This window comes from Ixodes scapularis, unplaced genomic scaffold (assembly GCF_016920785.2).
Source record: "Ixodes scapularis isolate PalLabHiFi unplaced genomic scaffold, ASM1692078v2 PGA_scaffold8__174_contigs__length_109621045, whole genome shotgun sequence".
NCBI classification, from domain to species: domain Eukaryota; kingdom Metazoa; phylum Arthropoda; class Arachnida; order Ixodida; family Ixodidae; genus Ixodes; species Ixodes scapularis.
In genome coordinates this window covers 49098350-49121646 of record NW_024609883.1, presented here as the reverse complement: position 1 = coordinate 49121646, position 23297 = coordinate 49098350, and the positions used below count along the sequence as shown (strand labels likewise).

Genomic DNA, 23297 nt, shown 5'->3' with positions numbered 1-23297 from the left:
AATCGCACGTTTGTATTTTGAACGACTGACTATATTTTTCGTTTCAAACGGTGCACTCCAGCAAGCGCTCGAAGAGAAGCGAGCGCGATGCGATATCCGGCGCAAACAAAAACAGAAAGAAAAGATTCCCCGCATTCATGACGTAGCAAGGCTGGCGTGGTTATGAGCTTTGCCCTTGGCGGCGTTGTCAGCGCGTTACAACCAAGCCGTTCGTAGTACCCGTGGGGTGACGAGCGTGTGGCTGGCCCAAGAAGCACGTAGCTTCCACAACACTGTCAGCTTAGGGCCGAACGGAGTGGGGAAAGCAACTTTTGTTCAAGTTTTGAGCGACGGACGAATCTTCTAGGCGGAGAATGGCTTTTTCCGGTTGCACGAACGAGGGTTTGAGAAAGAGGGGAGTCCTTCCTTTTTGTTTTCTTGGACCGTTTGGTACAATGCGCGATTTGTGAGTTGAGCTAGGAGGAAAGCTAAGAAGGAAAAAGTTGAAATTCCAAAGGGTGGCGCTGCCCGGAAAGAATCTGCTATGTCACGACTTTCCCAGCGTTGCTAGATGACCTCCCAAATTGGCTCCGCATGCATCCACCAGGTGCACATTGAAAGATCGTTTATTTAGCTTTAACATTAGTTTTCTTGTGCCTTTCAACGGAACACTGGTGTTTTCGAGGTTAGGGTGCAACATGCAACACATTCAAGGTAGAAAATGAGCGCTGGAATTTCGTTTCCCTACCCCTTTAACTACCGAAGAAACAGCCCCGGTGGACAACTGAACTGAAAGCATTTTAATTCTAGCAAAATCTGCTTCAGTGTATTTTGAGGCATAAATAGGAGCGTACAGCATATGACATTTCTATAACATTTAATAACGGCAATCGTAAAACATATTTTCAACGCAATTGCGAACGCACTACGGCCCTTGTTTTTGAAATACCGAAAATCAGAGTTCGGTGTGATGTCGCCCCCTGGATTTGTATCCTCCCTCGGAAAACATGGCGGCACTCGATGCACATAGCAGAGAATGATCGGTGAGTTGAAGAATCGGACGAAGTGGTCTTTTTTAGGTGCCCGACGACCTCTCAGACTTGGAAAAGCAAATCGTCAAACGGTCAAAACAACTGGGTTTGGAGTCTGTGCATAGTAGTTTCGATTGTTACTCCGCCGGGGCAGCCTTTCAGACGTCAAGCGTCGTCTGTAGGCAGGCGGCACGGCTCGCACGGAGGAACTCAAACTGGTCTTTCCTGATAAGCCGGCGTCCTTCTTTTCGCTCCTCTCCGCCTTGCTTCGGGTCGCGGTGGTAAGGGCGTTTGGGTTTGGCGGCTTTGGCCAACGTTTTGCGCGGAGCGGAGGCGTGAAAAAAAGTCAACTCGCAGGACTCGGCAATATTTGACGTCACCGCACTGGCGCGAATCGCGCGGGAACTTTAAATTTAGCATTTGGAAACTGTTTTTTTACTTCTCAGATACCGATTTTACAAGGTTTGAAATTTGAGGGTAATGTCCGGGCATGGTTTTCAATCGCTTCGCATAATAAAACACAAAAAAGAACATATATGATTTTGGCATGTCAGTGCTCCTTTAAGGGGGAATGGAGTACAGATAGTTTTATAGTTTTAGCAAGTTTTAGGGAACCGTTTTTGCACATCCCATACCGTACGATGGACCCTCCGGTACGAACTGCGCATGCGCTGCCACAGGAGACTCCCGTATGCGCAGTGCATACCTTAGCTAGGGCCCACCTTACGGTATCAGATGTGCAAAAACGGTTCCCTAAAACTCCGAACCGATGAGTGTGCCACTCTCCGAGCAGGCATTGGCGACGGTTGCACAAGGTAAGGTATGTACAAGATTCACAGGGATTCATATATCAAAAGAAAACTGCGAGAGTGCCCTCAAGACGATATACGACTCGCCATTTTCTCAATTAACCCGCACCATAAGTCTTGTGCTTGTGCGGAATCTAAATTGCGGTTGGATACATCCAATCGAGAACAGATATTAGTCAAAATGGACGAATGTGCCTCACTGTCTGCTAAAAGCTTAATCGAAAACTTGTTCTTGGAGAAGCACATACGCGTATATAATAATCCGTGCTTCCGAGAACTTGTAATGCGTGATGTGGAATAGCAATTGATTGGATTTGAAGTTTTTCTTTGAACTGTAATACGTAGACCGATATCATTTTATTCGTTTACGTAAGACAAACTACGAACAAACACACACAAACCTGCAGGCTTTATAATCAACGTTAATGAAACAAATTACTATTATATCATAAATATTAGTGTTATAAATTTTAGTGCAAATTCTGCAAAGTTACGAAGAGACACCAAATATACTAGAAAATGGTAAATGTAAGCCCCTTCCGGGAGCTATCTATTTTAGAATTTTTTTTTATATCGTGCCGCTTGAAAATGTATTTCGTCTTTCCCCTCACAATATGTTATATTTGTTTAATTTTGTTTAGTTAAATAAATCATGAACATTTTGTTTCGCAGTTCTGTTAAATACATAATTCTTAAGAGTGCCTTTCCTTTTTCTTTGTTGTCGGTTCAGTGGCGGATGTCGGTTAAAGCAGCGTTGTTTAATACGCTACTGGTCACGAAATTTTGATCAAAGTTTAGGACAAGGCCAAACGATGCAGCCAGATTCTCGTTTGACCTTTCCCCTTTGTCTGAGCCACTCAAAATGTACAAGTCCAAGCAGTTTTAAAAACATTTTTTTCGTGCAATGCCATTTTTTTTTACCCCGGCACTTTTATCACTGTACGCAAGCAGCGGTCATTTTTAATTGATTTCTAATAGGATAACGTTTTAAGAGCACGAAATGCTTTTTAACGCTACCTCCCAATCCTAAAATTTTTTTCCGTCCGCCCGTCCGTGCATTTTCTCCTAAATTTAGCGGAGAACGTGGCGTCTCGTGACGTATACACCTTGGGAAAATTGACGGCACGTGACCTATACTTGAAATCAGTTTCCCCGCTAAATGTAGCGGGGAAGTTCACGTCTTGTGGCCAAAATATCAATTCAGTTTCCCCGCTAAATTTACCAGGAGATTGACGTCACTTGACCTATATGCCACTTCAGTTATCCGCTAAATATGGCGGAAATATTTGCGTCTTGTCACCTAGACACTCCCCCAATCCAGTTTCCCCGCTAAATACTGAGGGGAAATGGACGTCAGGTGACCTGACGTCGCGTGTCTTAGACAATCATTCAGTTTCCTCGCTAAATTTAGCGGGAAAATATACGTCACGTGGCACACCGATTCCCTCAGCAATTACCTATAATGCATTTCATGCATTATATGACTTTGAAGGTAAAGGTGGCTGGCAATTCTTTCGTAGCAGAGACCCGAAGATTGATCTCTGCAAGAGCTGTCGTCGTGGCGACGCGGTGTAGAGCACCGGCGACGGCTTGGAGAACGCGCGGAGTCTCGATGTCTTGTCGCAGCAAGGACAACTTGTTCGAGACGTTGGCAGGAGCTGCTAAGCGTAGCCTTGGGACGCGGTTGGGGTCTGGACGTCCTGCGCCATCTTAGGGACATCGCCTGCCGACAGCGTGGTGGTGGCGGCGATATCGACCGCGACTGCCAAACCTGCGAGTTCCGCAAGATTGAGGGGTACGGCCGCTCCAAGATACCACCTGGACGTTCTGTGGCAGCCGCTGGCTTTTAATGCCTAAAAGGCGGATCTGCGACTCGGCCTACAGGGACCAGACTACGACGAGAGCCGAACCGCAACGGCCGCGATTGGAGCTGGGGTAGGGACGGTGGTTGATCGTTTATTCACGGAGCATTGTGCCGGTCACCACTTGTGGGAAACAGATAACGCCAGGAACACCACTCGGTCGGTTGCATTTTGTTATTTACCTCCACATCAGCATCTTCTTTTGAACTGAGGCGCCCGAACGCGGAGATTTTCTCGCACGTGGCACTTTTACAGCATTATATCCCATAACTCGCTGTCTTCTCTGAACCTCCTCACCGTCCGCATTGGATCTTGCCTCCACCCACTCACTGTTCCTACACATAGACGAGTTTGGGAACTCATCCTCACAGTGTAAAACTGTTTCGCTGCAATGCGCATTATCACATATACATGCAAGATACACGGACCTTACGCATATATCAAGAAATATTATTAATATTATATTTACCGACTGATCAACGAGTGAAAACTCTTCGTCCTCATGTAAGTTTATTCCTTCTCTAAAAATTGTTCAGTCCTACAGGCTCACATCTACTGCTGCTGAACTCCATGGCATTAAAAAGTACTACGGCACATCCTGGAGAGCAGTCTACGACAAAAATGCATCATCTTTTCAGACTGACAACCCTGCCGAATAACCCAGTATAACTTTTCGCTATCGGGATTTTGGAACTGGAAATCTTTCTGGATTTTAACTGGACTTCAAGTTTTCACAAAGTATTCCGTTGTCTGCAATATGGGTTTAAGGCTACCAGAAGCAGGTCTCCAGTTCCATAATCCAGATAGTGAAAGTTTTTTTGGGGGGTTTGTCGGTAGGGAAGCTGCACCACGGTGCTTAAAAACACTAATGGCTAGTCGACTAATCCTGCATTCTTTTGTTTACACCACCTCATCCTCCCTTGTCGTCGTTTTATAGAACTTCTCGAGTCACCTCGTTTCTCCAGACTCCAGAAGTTATCCTTCCAGGGACAATACTGAAAAACCTTTTTAAATGTGGTAGTCTCCGTCGTCTCATTAGTGCCCGGGTACCAAATCGCCTTCACTATCCACTTCTGGGAAGCCGTTTTTAAAACGCGTTAGGGACCACAGAAATCGGCACTCGGCCGAGGGGTTCCTTTTCGCATAAGCGCGAGATCCTCAACCTTTAGGTTTGGTACTGTAATGTTATGTCTTTTATAGAGATTAACCTTCATGTTGCTCCTGTACGTTTGGTATATTCGGCGTCTACCTTTGACGATTTCCTGAGTATTAGTTACTCTCTTAAGCGCAGCTTGTGATCCGCCGGAAGAAAGAAACTTTTCCAGTGACCGGGAAGGTCGGGTTACATTTCAGGCCCTTTGAGTAATACCTGCTATGGTCAGACATATCCGCCTTAGGACAGTCCTTCCAGCCACCAGAAACACATGGGTACATATTGGTGCATTGCTTAATATCTCGAATCGCTCGTTCAACCAGACTGTTGACTGCTGGATGGTATTGTCCAGAGAACCTGAGTAAAATAACTCGCTCTCCTGCCTTTTGTTCGAGCTTGTTGCTTCGGAACACTAGTCGTTTGGCGGATTTTAGGACTTTAACGTCATTAATCTTTTCGCGGCTGAGCAGAGTTATGACACTGCTCGCGCCTTGTCTACGAGCTCATGCAGACATCACTCTGGTGCATTCATCAATGTAAAAAATAATCGATTTTGCCTGTTTTACTCATTCCCACTTCTTTTCTTTAACCCTGCAAAATCCAAGCGCAAAATCTCAAATGGCATCTTCGAGTTCTCAGAAGTATAGGTCGGCATTTTGGATCCGAGTCGCTCAATGTCATATCGCGTTTACAAAGTGTTTTCAGAATTCAACCACACTCATCACGAATTTTTCCAAGATCCAAAAGTCACCACCAGCCATATTGTCACCAATGACAATTGATGAGGCGACGAAAATTTTAACTTAACGTTTAATGGAAGGGAACTTGTGCTAAAAAAAAAAAAAAGGAATCAGAAGATAAGAATAGAGCGTCGCGGGCGTCGATGGCGGCGTAAAAGCAGGATCGAACGCTGGAGCGAGACTGACTCCTGCTCGCCACGTGGAGCACCTTTGTACCGTCGTGTGTTTTTGGAATATTCGGCCTAGAACGTTCGGCGCGTAGAACATTCGTAACTCGATGAGACGAGAAAGTTCTCGAACTTGCGAGAACGACAATTAGAAAGAATAAATAAAGGAACATTCCGCTACCTGGAACCCAGATCTTCCGCGCGACAGTCAAGCGCGCTAACCATTCGGCCACGCACGCTCTCGCTCGGCGACGCGTGTGGCAATATCACAAAGGCCGTCAATAGTCAAAAGTAACCACAACTTATATAACAGGGCTTATCAAGATTAAAACTGATATCACCGACTCACGAGATATCACGGACTCACCAATCTCACCGGTATCACCGACTCACGAGATATCACGGACTCACCAATCTCACCGGTATCACCGACTCACAGAATACCGTGAAATATCATTGACCTTGAAATATCACCAATATCACCCATCACCGACTCAGAAACATCATGCGTGTTCACCTCACTTTGCTGCTCGCTGTCGTTCGGTTCGGTTTTGGTAGTTGCCTTTCAAACCCGAGCCGAAGTAACCGCTTCCAGACTGAATGACGCGCGCTGCTCCGTAACGATGGACATGCCGCATTATGTGGCCCGCCGGTGGGCTTTGTTTGGAAACGTGCATTCTGCATGAAAATGGGGAACATTGGTGGTGTGCCCTGAGACGAGGGGATGAAAGTGTGTAGGGATGTAGGGTGAGGAGATTGACTATGGCGCTGCTAGACGAATGAAAAGAGCGCCGCTTTCACTTGTTTGGTTCTTTAGAGGCTTGCTCGCTCGTTCGTTCGCCCGCTGCGCCATTTCATGCTGTGGGCTCAGAGTCGGCGGTAGACGCCGTGCGCTTTGGATGCCCTCGGCGTACCTCGGCGACTCTCGCCAGGAGTTGTCATGCCGTCTGTTTGCTTACATTTAGCCTTGAGAAGTAGACATTCGTTACATGACTGAATGTATTTGCTTGTGTCCTCTTTCATGTTTGGCCATGCACATGTGAACGTCTTGACGTGCTTTCTGTGGGTACCGCGTTCCTCGGATTCCGGTTTCTCATAATAATCTTGCAGAACTGTAAAAACCATTGAATGGGGGCTTGGAACTTGCCGTCTTTAACGAACAGATTCATGCTAATAAAATCCGAGACTCAGGAACACAGAAGGGGACGAACACAACACAGCATCTTTGAGACGTTGTGTTGTGTTCGTCCCCTTCTGTGTTCCTGAGTCTCCTGACTTCACAAGAGACTTCCTGAGTCTCCTTCTGTGTTTATGAGAAGGGGACGAACACAACACAACGTCTTTGAGACGTTGTGTTGTATTCGTTTCCTTCTGCGTTCCTTAGTCTCCTGACTTCTCAGGAGACTTCCTGAGTCTCCTGTGTTCCTGAGTCTCCTTCTGTGTTCCTAAGAAGGGGACGAATACAACACAACGTCTTTGAGACTTTGTTTTGTGTTCGTCCCCTTCTGTGTTCCTGAGAAGGGGACGAACACAACACAACATCTTTGAGACGTTGTGTTGTGTTCGTCCCCTTCTGTGTTCCTGAGTCTCCTGACTTCACAGGAGACTTCCTGGGTCTCCTGTGTTCCTGAGTCTCCTTCTGTGTTCCTGAGAAGGAGACGAACACAACACAACGTCTTTGAGACATTGTGTTGTGTTCGTCCCCTTCTGTGTTCCTGAGTCTCCTGACTTCACAGGAGACTTCCTGAGTTTCCAGTGTTCCTGAGTCTCCTTCTGTGTTCCTGAGAAGGTGACAAACACAACAAAACATCTTTGAGACAATGTGTTGTGTTCGTCCCCTTCTGTGTTCCTGAGTCTCGGGTTTTATTACCATGAATCATCACCAGCTCGCTTGTTTTTTAAATATTATTGCAACGAACAGATGTTCGGTTCTCTTCGCCAGCATTGCTTGGCTTACCATTTCCTGATTGTCGACATTAAACGGAACAAGAGGTCTTGAAAGATTGTCACTGTAGGTCAACGATGATCCAGGACGACGCATAGTGTCAACCTGAAACTGCGGTAGCTCGCGAGTTGACTTTTTTTTTGTGCATCATTTAAAGAAGGTGAGCCAAGCCTTGGGGGATCGGTGGCCGAGTGGGCTGAAGCGCACACCCAGCTCGACGCGCGTGGAGCGAAAGCTCGCGCTGCCGAACCCAGGGATTCTGGGCTCGAGCCCCACCCCTGCCCGTTTCGATCTGGATGAGCATCGTACCGGCGTGCGGTCGTGTATCACTACTGCGTGGTGCACGTTAAAGACCCCAGGCTAGCGGTTGTACCGCACTGGCTAAATTGCTCATCTACAGTGTAAACCAGTGTCGCCCCTAATGGCAGACCAACCTTACGCTGTATAAATCACTCAAACGTCCAATTTGACTTTGACTTTGAGTCAAGCCTTGGCGGTCTGTGAAGAGCTTGAACGTGAAACCTTCCAAATATGAACAGAAAAACCTGACAGATTTTAGAATTGCCAGTAACTCTTTTTTGTTTATATGTGTAATTTAAATCCGAGTTTTCGAGCGTATACCTACAGTAGCCAACCACTTAAAGGCGTTTGTGGGCGGGGTGCTTTGTATCCCTTTGGTAGAGCTTGACCGCTGTCCCATAATTTGACGCATCAGTGTTCAGTTTAAGTCTGAGGGTTAAAACTGGAAAAAGAGAGGACAGGGTTTGATCAGATGGCTTGAACCACGTCGTGGTATACTCTTTTACACCCCTCCGTCTAGTCAAAATTCATATCCTTCTGCACAAGTCTCCTGAGACAGCGTGGAACGTGTTTTAAAAACAGAGTGTCGAACCGAACTTTTCTTTATCAGTTCAGTTCGGGTTCGGGTTCAGGGCTTTCGGTTCAGTTCCGGCTTAACTCCGGAAAGCAATAATATCATGCGCGTCGGCGAGCGATCGCGTGCGTGGCCGAGTGGTTACTGCGCTTGACTGTCGCGCGGAAAGTCTACGTTCGATTGCAGTCGGTGGAATGTTCTTTTATTTATTCTTTCAACATTGCGTTCTTGTGAGTTCGAGAACATTCTCATCTGATCGAGTTACGAATGTTCCAGTCGCCGAACGTTCTACGCCGATGGTTCCAGAAGCCAACGCGCGTACATAAGGGGCTCCGCGTGGCGATCTGCAGTCAGTCTCGCCCCAGCGTTGCTCTGCTGTTACGCCGACTTCGACGCCCGCGACGCTCTGCTGCTACTTGTGTTTGTTTTGTTGTTTTTTTTTTGGCACAAGTTTGCCCCAATAAACGTTTGAGTTTTCTCAGTTATTCTTTCTTTCCTCGCCTGGTCATTCGGGACAATAATAGCGGTTCAAACCTGTTTGAACCCCTAAAAGAAACAGTATTTTTCGCTTTATTTTAAGTTTTTTTTTATTGTCTGTGCATTGCCACTCTATATTTGAATAAAAACAAGAAATTGCGGTTTTCTACTAGACGAAGCAATCGAGAAACTATGCTAATATAAAAACTTCGTATTTATACAACTAAATATTAGGTTGTTTACCGGCCGCCCGCCCGGCCGCCCGCCCGCCCCCCGCCCGTGAATGGTTCATTGCGCACACATCCATATGTCTATTAGCCACTTGATAACACAGACGATTTGTCTCACTAGAAAGCGGCACGAGGGAGCCGTAACGATCGCAGTAGGTACAGTTTTAATTTCTTGCAAAGCTGAACGCCGTACACAATAAAATCATAAGTTCAACACAACTTTCAAGTTTGCTGTTTATGATGACATATACTTTTATGGTATAAAATGGTGCTAAGAGCTGTGTAATATTTACATTATTATATACTTACTCTTTTGACTAGTAAAATGTTTACAGCAGTTGCTTGACCATAAAAAGCACAATGAAAGTATTTCTGGGCTTGCAAAACCAGGTAAACAAAGTCTTGGGGAAGAACACCATGAAAATATTTTGCTCTAGATTCTATCTCAAGAAATATGTGCAACCTTGCGATGTAGAGGGTGCAGTATGTGGCCTCAGGATGTGTCCGTGCACTAGCAGTGACGTAAATAAGGCATGAGTTAAAACTGCCACATACTGTGCTCATCAAACTTGTACACAACGCACGAATTGTGTGTTTTCTTATGGCAACAATATCCTGGAAGACGTTTAAGAATGGCTTATTTGCGTAGCAGTTCCGGATGGCCTGTTGAGTGCCACGTCACGAAATCTTTGCTTGGTTGCAACCAAGATAGCTACGCATGAGAAAAGACGCAGTTGTGTTTTCATATAAATTTGGTGAGCCCTGTAAATACTGTTCGAGCCATGTATGATGATAACCACGAGATTGGCCTGAAATGAACTACCTTCGGGAACTTGCAAGGCCAAGATTTTTCAAAACAAGATATCACTCACTCACACGCACACACACACACGCACACACGCACACACACGCACGCACGCACGCACGCACGCACGCACGCACGCACGCACGCACGCACGCACGCGAAAACATTTCAACTGAGCTTGGGGGTGTTTTAAAAACTCATGGTGCCAGTTTTACGTTCCTAATGGGCAGATATGCTCACATTTTAGTGAAAAACCCGAGACTCAGGTATTGACAGACGGCGACAAGGAAGAGAAGTCTTTGCAGTATTTGAATATTTATATCGTAGCTCCCCGGAAAAAAAAAAAAGTGGTCTGAACAGAGGTGACCTATGCGAGCGCCGATGTCGACCGAACCATCGCCGCCAATGTCGCGAAGCCACAGGACCCTATGATGTGGCTCACGTGGCAGTTTATGAGATTGTATGTCATCTGCGCTATTGTACGTCTTGCAGCAGTGTCTCACAACGCACACGGTTGGAGAGGCAGGCGCTGACACGCTCACACAACACATGTGAACGACGATAGACACGAACCACAGCCTAAATCTTTCCCGAACAGAGGATGAGGAGCCCAGAAACGACAAGCAACCGAGCAGCCGACAGAGCCACCATTGCTATGGTTACTGAGGGGCAGAAGACCCGGATGTACTTGAAACTGAATCGCAATCACGTGATGCAGCATCATGCAAATAATAAAAGAGCGTCAGTACATGATGATTTGTTTTTTTATCATTTTCAAGTTGTTATTTGAACAAGAAATAAAGTTGAATATATGTTCCACTTTATATATAACTTACGATGACGTTTTGTTGCCTCTGGTTCTCGCACGGTGTCGATACGACCGTTTCAGAATACCCTCCAAAATTTTTTTTAACGCGGTTTGCAAAATTCATACACAATATTTGGCGGCAAAACTTACGAAACATCATCTTTGGGGTTTATTGAGTATAAAAAACATTAAGATGACGTCAATACATTTTCTTATCATGATCCTTTTAAAGACAATAACCCCCCCCCCCCCCTTCCAAAAGAGGAAAAAAAAATTAAAAATTTTACCAGGCGCTTTTAGATGATGTCAGAGGACTACCCTATCAATACTTTGCTACAGCGTCACGTATATTTTTAATAAAGTCAAAAAACGCAACTGCTCGAAACCGAAACCGAAACTGGACTGGGGAGGAAGAAGAAATGTACAGGGTGTCACAAAAACAAATTTACATGGTATTTTTCACCGTAAAAATAAACTAGGCATCGCCGACCCCTCTTTCTCGGCCTAAAGGTAGGGGTAGAGGTCACAACCAGATGCCAAAGTTTCAGCCCGATCGGATACCTTATTCAAAAGTTATAACTGATTTTCTGAAAATTTCAATGGGAAAATGGCGGCCGATGGAGTTTTCGAATACATGAGGCTCTATGGCACCAAAAACCGAAAACAAGCAAAAATGGGCTCCATTTTCCCATTGAAAGTTTTAGAAAATCACTTATAATAAAGGTATCCGACCGGGCTGAAACTTTGGCATCTGGTTGTGACCTCTAGCGCCACCTTTGGGCGGAGAATGAGTATTCGGCGATGCCTAGTTTATTTTTGCGGTAAAAAGAACCCTGTAATTTTTATTTATTATTTTTTTTTGTGACACCCTGTAGAATTGGAGAGAGGTGCCAGAACTCACGTGGGTACACCCGACCGCATTTTTTTTTTCCTTCGTTCTCCTGGCCGTGAAAGCAGACCAGAAACGAGCACGTCGCACAAAAAGTGCGAAACTCAAGCACTTGCTTGAGTTTCGCGTTTTTCGAGCTCTTATCAATTCGTGTTCGTAAGACGAGCGATGTCTTCAGCTGCAAAAAGGGCGACAACTCGGCGACGTCCTGGTGTGAGTCAGCTTGGTGGTCCGGCGTGCCGTACGGAATAAATCCTAATTGCTTTGATCGGTAAACGACTATCACGAGGTGAAAAACTCAGGTGAGAAACAACACACGGCGGGAGTTTAATCAACGGTTTCGCCGATCGACTCGGTTTTGTCAAGAGATGACTTAGAGGACATATCGCTGAGGCAAAGAGGTTGAGGACTGGGAGAGAAAAGCGTGACAACAGAAATGAAGAAAACAAAAATGTAATAGAAAGGTACGCGTTTCCACATAGCAAACAACTTGACCTGAGCCCGCACCTCCTGCGGGGCGGCGAAATACAGAGTGCGCTGCCTACAAAAATGGCTACAATAGGCCGTAAACGGGCGACGTCTTTGTGGCTGATGCAGTGGCGGATCCAAGGGGGGGGGGGGGGGGGACAGGGGGGGCGGCCCCCCCCCCCCCCCCCCCAAACAAAGTCGACCCCCCTCCCTCCCCCCTTCTCGGAGGGCAAATTGACATGGGTGGACCCCCTTGCACAAGAAAGAATGGGAGAATAGTATCCTTAAAAATCCCCCCCTCCCCACACACACACGCACACACAAAACGGAGTTCTGGATCCGCCCCTGGGCTGATGGCACCCAACGAGAAAATGCATTCCCGAATCCCGCGACGGTCGTCCGGTCCTGCCTGGGGTGCCGCGCGGGTCATGAAATCCGAAAAAGCATACATCGCAAAAAATTTTTGCCCCCTCTTCCAAGTGTGAAAAAAAAAAAAAAAAAAGAAAAGGTAGGGGAAGGGAGGGGTACGTTTGTGAGATGTGGTTAATGAAACACGCGTGCAAGTGAACAGCACGGTTCCACAGAAGACAGTATCCAGAACATAGAAACCGTAATAGAATAAACACGTGGCCCAATTCTAGTCGAAAATACAGTACCACTATGAAAAGGTAGGGTAGCTTAATGCTCTTATTGATGCAAGTGTTCCTGGACTCTCATGTATTCCTTTTTCTATAGTATTGAATCTGTATACGAGGGAGATTTGTACACGTTACGAAAAAGTAACCAATTACAACTACAATTACTTCATCGTAAAAAAGTAACCGATCACAACTACAATTACTTCATCGTAAAAAAGTAACCGATTACAATTACAATTACAGCCTGAAAAAAGTATTCGAAAAATTACTTTAAAGTAATGGATTACTTCCCACGTTACTTTTAATTCAGCTTTTTTTTCTTCTTACGGTAGCATAATCCTTGGGGTCTCGCGCTCGATTATTCCGAAAAAAGAAAAAAAAAAGGCTTCATTGTTTTTGCTTAGAGCTGAGTGAGGGACGCCAACATACCCAATCCCTCTCGTGAAAAAAAAATAATAAAAGGAGTGCTGTTTAAATACATTACTCACCAGAGGCTAGGTAAGGTCATCTTTCATACACGGACGTAGTTTTCGGTGTACCAAAAAAATGTAGCCACTGGGAACGAAGCATAGTGAAATGGCCTACTAATCCTCGAAGTCTAGTGCTTATGGGTTTCGAAAACGAAAAAAAAAAAAAAAAAAGAAAAAGAAAAGACCTTTGCTCAGAACTGAGGGGCTCCAGCACATCTAACCACTCTCCCCCCCCCCTCCCCTTAAAAAAATTAATTGAGAGAAATTGTAATACGTAATTTTGTAATCGATTACAACAAAAAAAGTAATTCAATTACAAGGAACACCTTTTGGCGGGCTAGTTGGTTCATGATTTGTAGAAATAAATGAACTGCGCAAGGACGAGGACAGGGGTAGAAACGAGTACGACACACGGAGCGCAGACTTCCAACTGTTTATTTGGCGCAGACACAACAGTATATATAACAGCAGCAATCAGTTTGCGGCGAAATAAGGTTTAAACATAACCATCCAAAAAAGAAAATTCCTTGTCTGATAGTGAAACAGATTGCATGCTTATGCAGTCGTGACCTTTCTTTTTAATGATGTAGGCTTCTACGAGTTTTCTTTCCGTTGCCTCATTTGCTCTTGCGAGAACACGTGTTTTTTTGCAAATCAGGATGACAACCGCATTTCAAACAATGTATAGGCAGATGTCCGCCTGTGTTGTTTTTTTATCGACAGAAAGTGTTCACGTGAACTCAGGTTGAAACAACCTCCAGTCTCGCCAATGTATACTCGCCCGCCAGAAAGCGGAATTTCATAGATAACACCGGATGTGCATTCCGTGTAGCGCGTGCTGTGCTCCTTTTTGCATTTGTTGATGTTCATTCTTGGCTTCATCATAGGGCACACTTTACTGAGTATGCAGGGCGCTGAAAAGACGACCGAGAGACCATACCTGGCCGCCACCTTTTTCAGGTTATGGGAAATGCGCGTGCATGTCATTCCGTATACGGAATGACATGCACGCGCATTTTTTTCTTTTCGCATCTGCTCATTACTACCAGTTTTCTGCTTCTGTAGCAAGCGTACACATACAGCAGAGGCCAAGTGTTGGGAGTACCCTGCGGCAGTAAGGCGGTCACACTGATTGCAGAAACTGGACGCCATTTCGTGAACACATGATTTTTCTAATGCTGATGTACAGCTGGACATAATGATGGCTCTTTTAACAAGCTTTGAGTGAGCACTTGTCAGGGCAAAAGGCCCTTCTTGGTCGTAGGGTGGTTTGACCAGCAGATGTGGTTGTCATTAAATGTTATTTTTAGATCTAAAAACTGGATGGAACCGTTAGCGGTCAATTCATGGGTAAAATTAAGGCCATCGGATGCTGATACGAAGATGGATAGAATGCTAGAAACAGCCTTGTGAATACAATGAGAACCTTCGATATCTAAAAGCACAAGGTAGTCATCGACGTATCTAAAAACGCGCACTACATGCTGATCGCAAAGATTTTGCTGCAAGCACCTGTCAAAAAAGGACAAATACATATCACATAGCACGGGGGCAACCGCGGACGCGATACAAATGCCGGTCTTTTGAACATAAAACCTCTCCTCGTGCGCAATTACAGTAGAGCTCAAGTAGAACCGCAACAGTTCAAGGAATCTCTCAGTGCTAATACCGCTTGCACTCTGAAAACTAATTTCACCAAACTCCTCAATGCTGTTCCTGACGGCTGTAAGCAAGCCCTCATGTGGCACCGAATAAAACAGGTCCTGAATGTCCACAGAGAAGGCAGTCTTTGCAGAGGTGAAACCGCTCTCCAACTCACGAACCACTTCACTGGAACTTCGAACCAGGTAAGGGTCCATTCCCACAATCTTGTTAAGACGGCTCTGGAGGTACGAGCCAATTACTTTTTGCCAACAACCGTCTAGTTTTCTACTAGACGAACTGGCCGATGGTGCAAAATCGTAGTTCCACGAAACCGTTGCGCGATATAAAATCTACTGCATGAATTATCCTCTCCATACTGGGACCATAATGTAAGATACACGCGGTGACCCCCTAAAAATTTTGCAGGGCTTTATTTACCGCAAAAATCAAGAACGAATCGCCCAATGCTCATTCTTCGCCCAAAGGTAGCGGTAGATGTTCGAACCAGATGCCTAAGTTTCAACCGGAACCGACATCTTTTTTCAAAAGTTATGGTTTTGTGACATTTTCACTTGAAAAATGGCGGCCGACAGAGATTTCGAACACATGGAGCTCGATGGCGTCAGAATCCAAAAATGGGCAAACATGGGTCCCTTTTTCCCACTGAAAATTTCTGAAAATCTCTTACTTTCGGAAAAAAATATCGGTTCGTGCTGACACATTGGCATGTAGTTCGGACCTATATAACGCTACCTTTGGAAAAAAAGGAGCGTTCTGCGACAAATAGTTCATTTTTGCGGTAAAAAAAAAACAAAAAAACAAAAAATATGTAAATTGTTGTTGGGAACACCTTGTATTGAAAGGAATTGCTAAAAAGGCGTGTTCATGATATCGTAGTTTGAATATTTACTTTTCTCCGAGCCCATACAGACTTTTTTTTTAATATCTGGGGAAAGATATCTTGTTCTATAAAAGCGCTTCATTTGATCTCATCACATTTTGCGCTTGACCGAAAATATTTGAATTCACAATAACGAGTTTATGATTCCGTCACAAAAATAGTGCTGAAATCGAGATAAATATGTTTTAATTAAAACAACAAAAAAATGCAAATATGACAGCGCCTAAAACAAGCTAACCCTTAAAATTTTGTTGTCATTCGGCGTCGGTAACCTGGGAAAAATGTATAAGCTTAACATTAATATTACATGTATGCATATATTTATCAAGAAAATAGATTAGTAGCCCGACCCTTCCGTTCAATTCGATATGTGTTTTGCTGCTTTATTTTTGCGTCTTTGAATAGAAATATCCCGTTTTTCAAACATAAAATAAGATATCAAATCGAAGCAAATTTTATTCGATGTTATTGATTACAGTTTTCTGAAGTACACGTAACAAGCCCTCTAACATCCGCGGCTTGACTAGGACTGTAACCTTTCAGAGCATCACTCTGCATTTGGTAAAGTGTCTGGGATATACATAAAGAACAGAACTTACAAAATCAAGTGTCCAAAAGGAACTCGATGAAGTTAAGTACAAAAATGTGCCTCTCTAAGAACTATGGTCGGAGGCAGGTCAAGAACCCAAGGCGGGGGAAAGGAAGGCTGGGGAGGAAAAAGCTGATGGAATGCTAAATAGAAGAGGAGGAAACATCGCCCTCTCTCCAGCATTCCGCCTGCTTCCTTCTACCCAGCCTTCCTTTCCCACGCCCTGGGCTCTTGACTTGCCACCGACCATAGTGTTACATTAAGGTGTTTATTAGACGTCTGGTCTGAGTTAATTGGTTTCGACTATGTTCACTTTTCTATAACTAAATCGAATCGAACCACCATATCGTGTACCACTAAAATACTTATGATGATACGGTTTGCTGAAACCGACGAGTCGCACTAGTCGTCTTGAGGAAGCTCTCTTAATTTTCTTCTGATGACTTTCCCGTCTTCGTTCCTCGGTATCGTTTGTATAAATTTTACGCCCGCGTGAAGGTGCATGTTGCTTTCAAGTTCGCCTGTGGAAAAATGAGAAAGCTCAGCGTACTTCCACGTCTCAAAGCACGTTAATAGAAAGGATTGTGTACTACCGACTGAACACCCATTTCTAAGGAAGCCCTCTCTGTTCTATCTTCTTTAAACTCTACTCTTTTATTTTATTTACAAGATTTTATTGGCTGCCCACGATTGTTCAGGGAGCATTAGCGTAGAGGGACGTAAGAAAATACACATGGAAAACAATTACGGAACAACTGCAGTGACGGAGTTTGAAAAACAAGGTCCAACTTCGTCACTACAGTCACAACAGCAACACCAATAGGTTATATGCAATATTGTTGCCGGCTATCCTTATCATGATATTCGAATCCGCCATATTGGTTTCTCATTTCACACCTTCCGGCTGTTGACGAGACGTATCTGCATTTAACTCGGTTTTCACGATATTAGGACAATGTACTTGTGCACTAAATGGGTTGCTGTTTAGTTTTGTTTCAAGGAAGAAAAGAAAAACGGCCGCGTAATTCTGGCAAAGGAATTGCCAGCAACGAGGTCGCAAGACTCGTCATTTAAGCAGTGAACTGGGCCATTCAGGTCAGTGAACGGTCTTTATCGAGGACGTTCTGTGAAGGGTTCGTATCGGACTCGCAGCACGTGATCATATTTTAGATATAGGACGCCTGCTTTGATGGAACCATAGGGTCTCTCGGGCGAACCTATTTGGTACGGGAACCCTCAAATATGGCGGAAATTTGATACTTGATCATATGTACACTACATGGCGCGTTTTGTTTCTTTTCTTTTTTGCATATAGTTTGATACTAAAAAATTGCAGTGTCTAAATTTAATATTACTATGCCCGCACGTTTTTTGTTAAACGTGTAGCTAGGTTATTTTATAATTTGATATTCACGCAGTGTGTATAATGTGGAGACCCATATTCACCTGCAACGAAGTTTTGGATCTCTGCTTCAGTAAGTTCGCTATGAGATGTCTTCAACACGACGAATGCCATGGCTACTTCCAGGTATTTTGAGTGAGGTACTCCAATGACAGCCGCGTCTGCAATTCCTTCGTGGCTGAGCAACACGCTCTCAATTGAGGAAGGGGCCACGAGGCTCCCTTTGCACCGGAAGAGCTGGTTCATTCTCTCAACGAAAAAGAACTGGCCGTCTTCGTTGTAATAGCAGATATCCCCTGTAAGCAACATTTACTGATCAGAACTGAAATGGCAGTTCATGTAAAGTAAGAGAGTTAGAAATCATATGTGGGAATTCAACATAGTGGTGCATACATGCGGCCATATTGAGTACACGATTCACATTTGAAGTATCGCGCCCATAAAACAGTACGTGCTGGCGAAAGGTTAACTTGATATTGAGCTGCATGCACAAAATATCCATTTGATATTTTTTGATCGCACAATGTCTTGGGGACGCCGTCTTGCGTTTCTTTTTAAACGTCTCTCGAGTGCCTGTCTATAGTGCAGCAAGGATGCTTGTGAAGAAGCAAAAAATTCCCCATGTCGGAGAATACTAGAAAACTCCTTCCGCTTTGCTTCTGCAGGCGATACAATAACTTGAATTTTTAGACTGTCTGACTTCACACGTATCCCGAGTTGAAAATGCAGATTGCGTCGTTTATCACAAACAAAACGTAAAAGGAAAAATGTGTTTTCGCTCTTTTGGAGCTATTATGTCTGGAAATTAACGCGACCGTTTAATCGAATAATTAATCGAATAACAAGTGCCGATTAATCGGGTTACATTTTTAATCGATGCCCAGCCTTAGTCATCATAGACGACTTACACGATCGACAAGTTTTCTGGGGAACGAAGGTGTCCATATTAACAAGCCATGACTTTACAACGACATTGAGGAGTGCGCACTGTCATTAGTAAATGTCGGCTTTCGCAATTTTGTGCCTTTCGCTCTGCATGCAGGGGCCCCACGGTGTCGACGTAACGTCAGAAAGAATAAGGGAGCCAAAAGCGTAGCGCTCATGTAAAGAAACAATGTCTATTTTGCTTATTCGTATCGGGAATGTGTAGGGGAAATCGTGAAAATGGATCGTGCTGATGCAAGTTATGGTGTTAGAAGAGAAACGTATCGTCCAGTCTTCGTCATTGATGTTATTCTCCAACACTGTATGGGAAATATTCCGTTACTTGTATACCAGCAGTTACGCCCAGATGAAGACACGGATGTTGCTACCAGGTTTCAACTGGGCAAAAAAGTGTTCCTCGAGGTGTATCTTGTGAAGTCGGCAACGAACCTTTGTCGCGTTCGGACCGGAGCACTATGTATTAGTAATACGAAGAATCACATTTCTTTATTGCGTCAGCATTAGAACGCTCGTTTTGACGAAATCCCGGCGGTGTATTTCGTTTGTCAGCGCCGGGGAGAGAGGGAGGAGGAGGGGGAGAGGGGGACGCGTGTGACGTTCCCATTGGTCCGAAGCGCTGACGTCAGTACGCGTCAACCTCTCCTTTTCTCCCCGGCGCTAACAAACTGACAGAGACCGCCGGGTTTTCGTCAAAACGAACCCTTTCGTTTTCATCCACCTCACGCTCACAGCTGGCGCGGAACCAGAGAGGAGAATGTGCTGTGGCGCGCTTGAATGCGGGCGTGCTCAGTTGCCGCTCTGCCGCCGTCGGTTGTTCTTCGTTCTGGGTTTCCGTAGTAGCGGTGCGCGGGCTGTGACGTGTGTGTGCTGTTAAAACGATAGATTCGGTTCTTCCACGAGTGATATGAATGACCGTATCCACGGGCGTCGACGTACTCTGACAGGCAGAGCACAGAAAAAGGGGGAACAAATTACTGAACGATCCATTGGTGGACTCTTAGGGAATGCGCTATAGCATGACCCTAAAGCGATAGCTTCGGTTCTTCCACAAGTGATATGGATGCGGTTCCTTCCACGACTGGTATGGATCTGGTTCTTTCCACGAGGGATGTGGATGACCGCATCTAAGGGCGTCGACGTACTCTGACACAGACTTGTACGCACTTCAACTACTCTATTCAAGTTACTGTAGTTTAACTACTTTTCTGAGTAGTTTAGTAACTTTCAATTCAGGCACGTAGCCAGGATCTTGTTTCGGGGGGGGGGGGGGGGGAGGGAGGGGGGGCCCGTTTATGACAAAATGCTGTATGAGGGGGAGGGGGGAGAGGAGGCCCCAGCAAAATGGAGGATCTCGGGGGGGGGGGGGGGGGGCTGGCCCTATGGGCCCCCCCCCCCCTGGCTGCGTGCCTGTTTCAATTACATTTTTATTTCGGCATTTAGTAGTTTACTTTAATTACTTTTTGAGTAACTTCTATTCAAATTACAAATTACTTTCGAATTTTAGTGCTTGTTTTGCCTATTAACAAACATTCCTGCAGAAAGGACATAAGGTGTTGGAAGATCAGCTGATATTTGCAAAAAAGGGGAAGCATGTGGCGTAGGAAGGGGGGAGGGGAAATAGTTTGGAGAGTCCAAAACCGCCCCCAAATTTTCACAAGCCCTCCCACCACCGCAACAACACTGCTACGAGGCGCGGGAAGCGAAGAGACACGGCGCAAGAAAGGCCGAGTAACTGCGGGACTAGCGCCGAAGACTGGCGGTTATCTGTGTCCTGAAGCTCAAGGAGAGTTGACCCATTTGAATAAACGACTGGTCTCCGCTTCTGCCCAACGTAGAAACTCTCGCCCACTAGAGGAGGTGCACACTCCGCATCCTCACTCAAAGGAGACAACAGAATGCAGCTCGTGCTCTGAAACTGATCTGGTGCTCCCGTAGCTTGTGCTGTACTCGAAGAATCGCGTGCTAAAGGGCAACGCAAAGATGACCTTTTTGCGTTGCCTTTCCTCCCAAAACTTAGAATATGCAAATCTTCAAAGATTCAAAGATCGTTCGAGAAACCTGTAGTAATTCCCCCAACGTTTTTATATAAAAAAATAATAAACAAGCAGCGTTAGGAAGTACTCTATGTACACGTATACTTAATGTACTAGTGTTTAGAAAAATTTTATTTTACTTGAAGTCAATTCTCTGAACATGTACTTGTATTTTCTGAGAAAAGTTAAGTTCCCGACTTCTATGTACATTCCCCGACTTTGAAAAAAAAAAAAAAGAGAGAAAAAAAAAAGAAAAAAAAAATGGCGGTATCGTCGTGTGAAAACGCGCTCTTTCGAGACGTCATCTGGTCATTTCTCTGAGTGAAGTAATGGCGGCTGTAAGACCGATGAAAATAAGTGCCTTATAAGTTGATTGCGTCAAATAGCTCGTCAGCGAGAATAGAACAACTACTCTTTCGGCGACTTGACCTTATACAATATTGGCAGCCATTTCCGTAAAAAACTGATGCACCTCCAATTACCCGAGCAATGCATACCAGTTAAAAAAAACACTGTATAGGGAATGAAAGGGCATCTCATGAAAGATAGTGTTAAAAGTGCTTGTACTTTACCTTCAAATATATTTATATACGTTACTTCAAGCACATTGCACCCGGTGTACTTACTACTTTACTTGAAATACGTAACCTCTAATTTACTTTGTACTTTACTTCATGTACTTTTTAGGTGTACTTTACGCAACACTGTAAACAAGCAAACACTGTCTAAAAAATCAAGCTCAGACAGTGCTACACCTCAAAGTAGAAATGACATATTCGCAGTACATCATTGACCAAACAAACAAGAAAGTACTAAACAATTAGACACACAGAAGCAGAACCAGCTATTAAAGCATTTCTGTGAAAAAAACATGCTGATTCATATTTGGCTAGCACAATTTTGCTAACGGATCAAAACCTCTGCACTTCCTTTTTACCATAAAAAAACATATAAAAGTAACTTCAAAAGTAATTCGCTACTTTTTACGGTAATTAGTAATTTTGTCAATTACTTTCTAATTGAGTAATTTCTACTCTACTCAAATTATTTTTGACGTCAATACTCAGTAACTTAATTACTTTTTTGAATAACTTGTACATGTCTGCAGTCTGACAGGCACAGTTCAGAAAAAGGGTGAAACAATTTACAGGAAGATTCATTGGATATGCATTAGCATGATCCTTGGGAAACGCCATACACGTCCCCCTTTGGGAATCGCAAACGCTGACCCCGCATCGAGACTAAAAAAAGGCAGCAAAAGAGAAAGCCAAAGCAGGAAAGTGAAGGAGTCAGCGTTAGCGATTCCCAAAAAGGGACGAGTGTGGCCTTTCCCATGGGTCATGCTAACGCATTCCCTAAATATACACCAATGGATCTTCCTGTAATTTTTCTACGTCTGTTGCTTATTGTTGACCGCCGAATGCATTCTTAGTCGTGTTACTGGTTCGTTAAAGAAGGCTGGACGAACGTTTTCAGTGCAGCATCATTTGATATCAGGCGTCAACCGGAGCTGTTTCTTGTCTTCTGCTAATGAACAATATCATTATTAATTACTCAATGCAGCGAAAGTTACTCTACAAAATATCGCTGGTCTCCAAGCTAAGTTGCGAGAAAAAGATGAATATGTACCATGAAATAACAGCGCGACAGCTGTTTATTTATTTATTTTTTTCTATCGACATTTTTAATGTTTTGAGCGTTCTGAGCTCTTAAACAAATGCATTTAATGAATTCTGTGACAACTACTTCAGGATTTACAATTCCATCACCCAAATGTTGAATTCGGCACTTAGTTTCGTTTTACAGGCATCATTGAAAAAAATATCGCCAGCATACATTACCTGTTCGCACCCAACCATCAGGAGTAATGGTCTGCAATGTGGCTTCAGGATTTCCGTAATATCCCCTCATGGCAGTCGGCTTCTTGACTAACGCTTCTCCGTCTTCGTTCGGTCCAAGGACCTTCCCACTCCTTATGTCCACAATCTGACAAAAAAGTACTCTTAACGCAACACTTAAATGAACGATCAAAGATGCAATATTGTTAACTCTTCTGGAGTTGCTAGACATATTCTAAATTACCTTATACACAAATGCGCTAAAAACTACCGACGTACGCACTATTTCCAATTTCTAATGTTCGCTTTCATAGAGAAGAATAATATAGTTTCAAAATTTAGTGTTGCTATAATAGTTCAACCGCTGAGTTAGCTAAACGCCCACGCCCCTCCCTTAGGTCCACAGTCTTATTGCTGTGCGTACCCTGCATGCATGCCAATGTCCCTTCTGTATTTTTAATGCGTTTTTGTATAGCTTTTCATATTGGTATGCAACGTTTTCAATAGTAAGTTACGGATCAAAGTTGCGATTCAGGCGAGTTGGTTCATTCTTAAAAAATTGTGATAACGCACTCAATAAACAAGGGTAGATGTAGAAGG

At 44.3% G+C, this 23297-nt stretch overlaps 1 protein-coding gene across 1 annotated transcript; it reads right to left on the bottom strand.

The window, feature by feature from the left end:
• Positions 1-16706: 16706 nt before the first annotated feature.
• Positions 16707-22933, bottom strand: LOC120839291 (4-coumarate--CoA ligase-like 2). Its single transcript, XM_040209556.3, has 3 exons — positions 22701-22933; positions 17926-18177; positions 16707-17000 (listed from the first exon to the last, which is right to left on the bottom strand). Exons 1-3 carry the CDS (start codon positions 22927-22929, stop codon positions 16882-16884), a joined length of 600 nt encoding a protein of 199 aa, XP_040065490.1. The 5' UTR covers positions 22930-22933; the 3' UTR covers positions 16707-16881.
• Between the last annotated feature and the right edge of the window lie 364 nt (positions 22934-23297).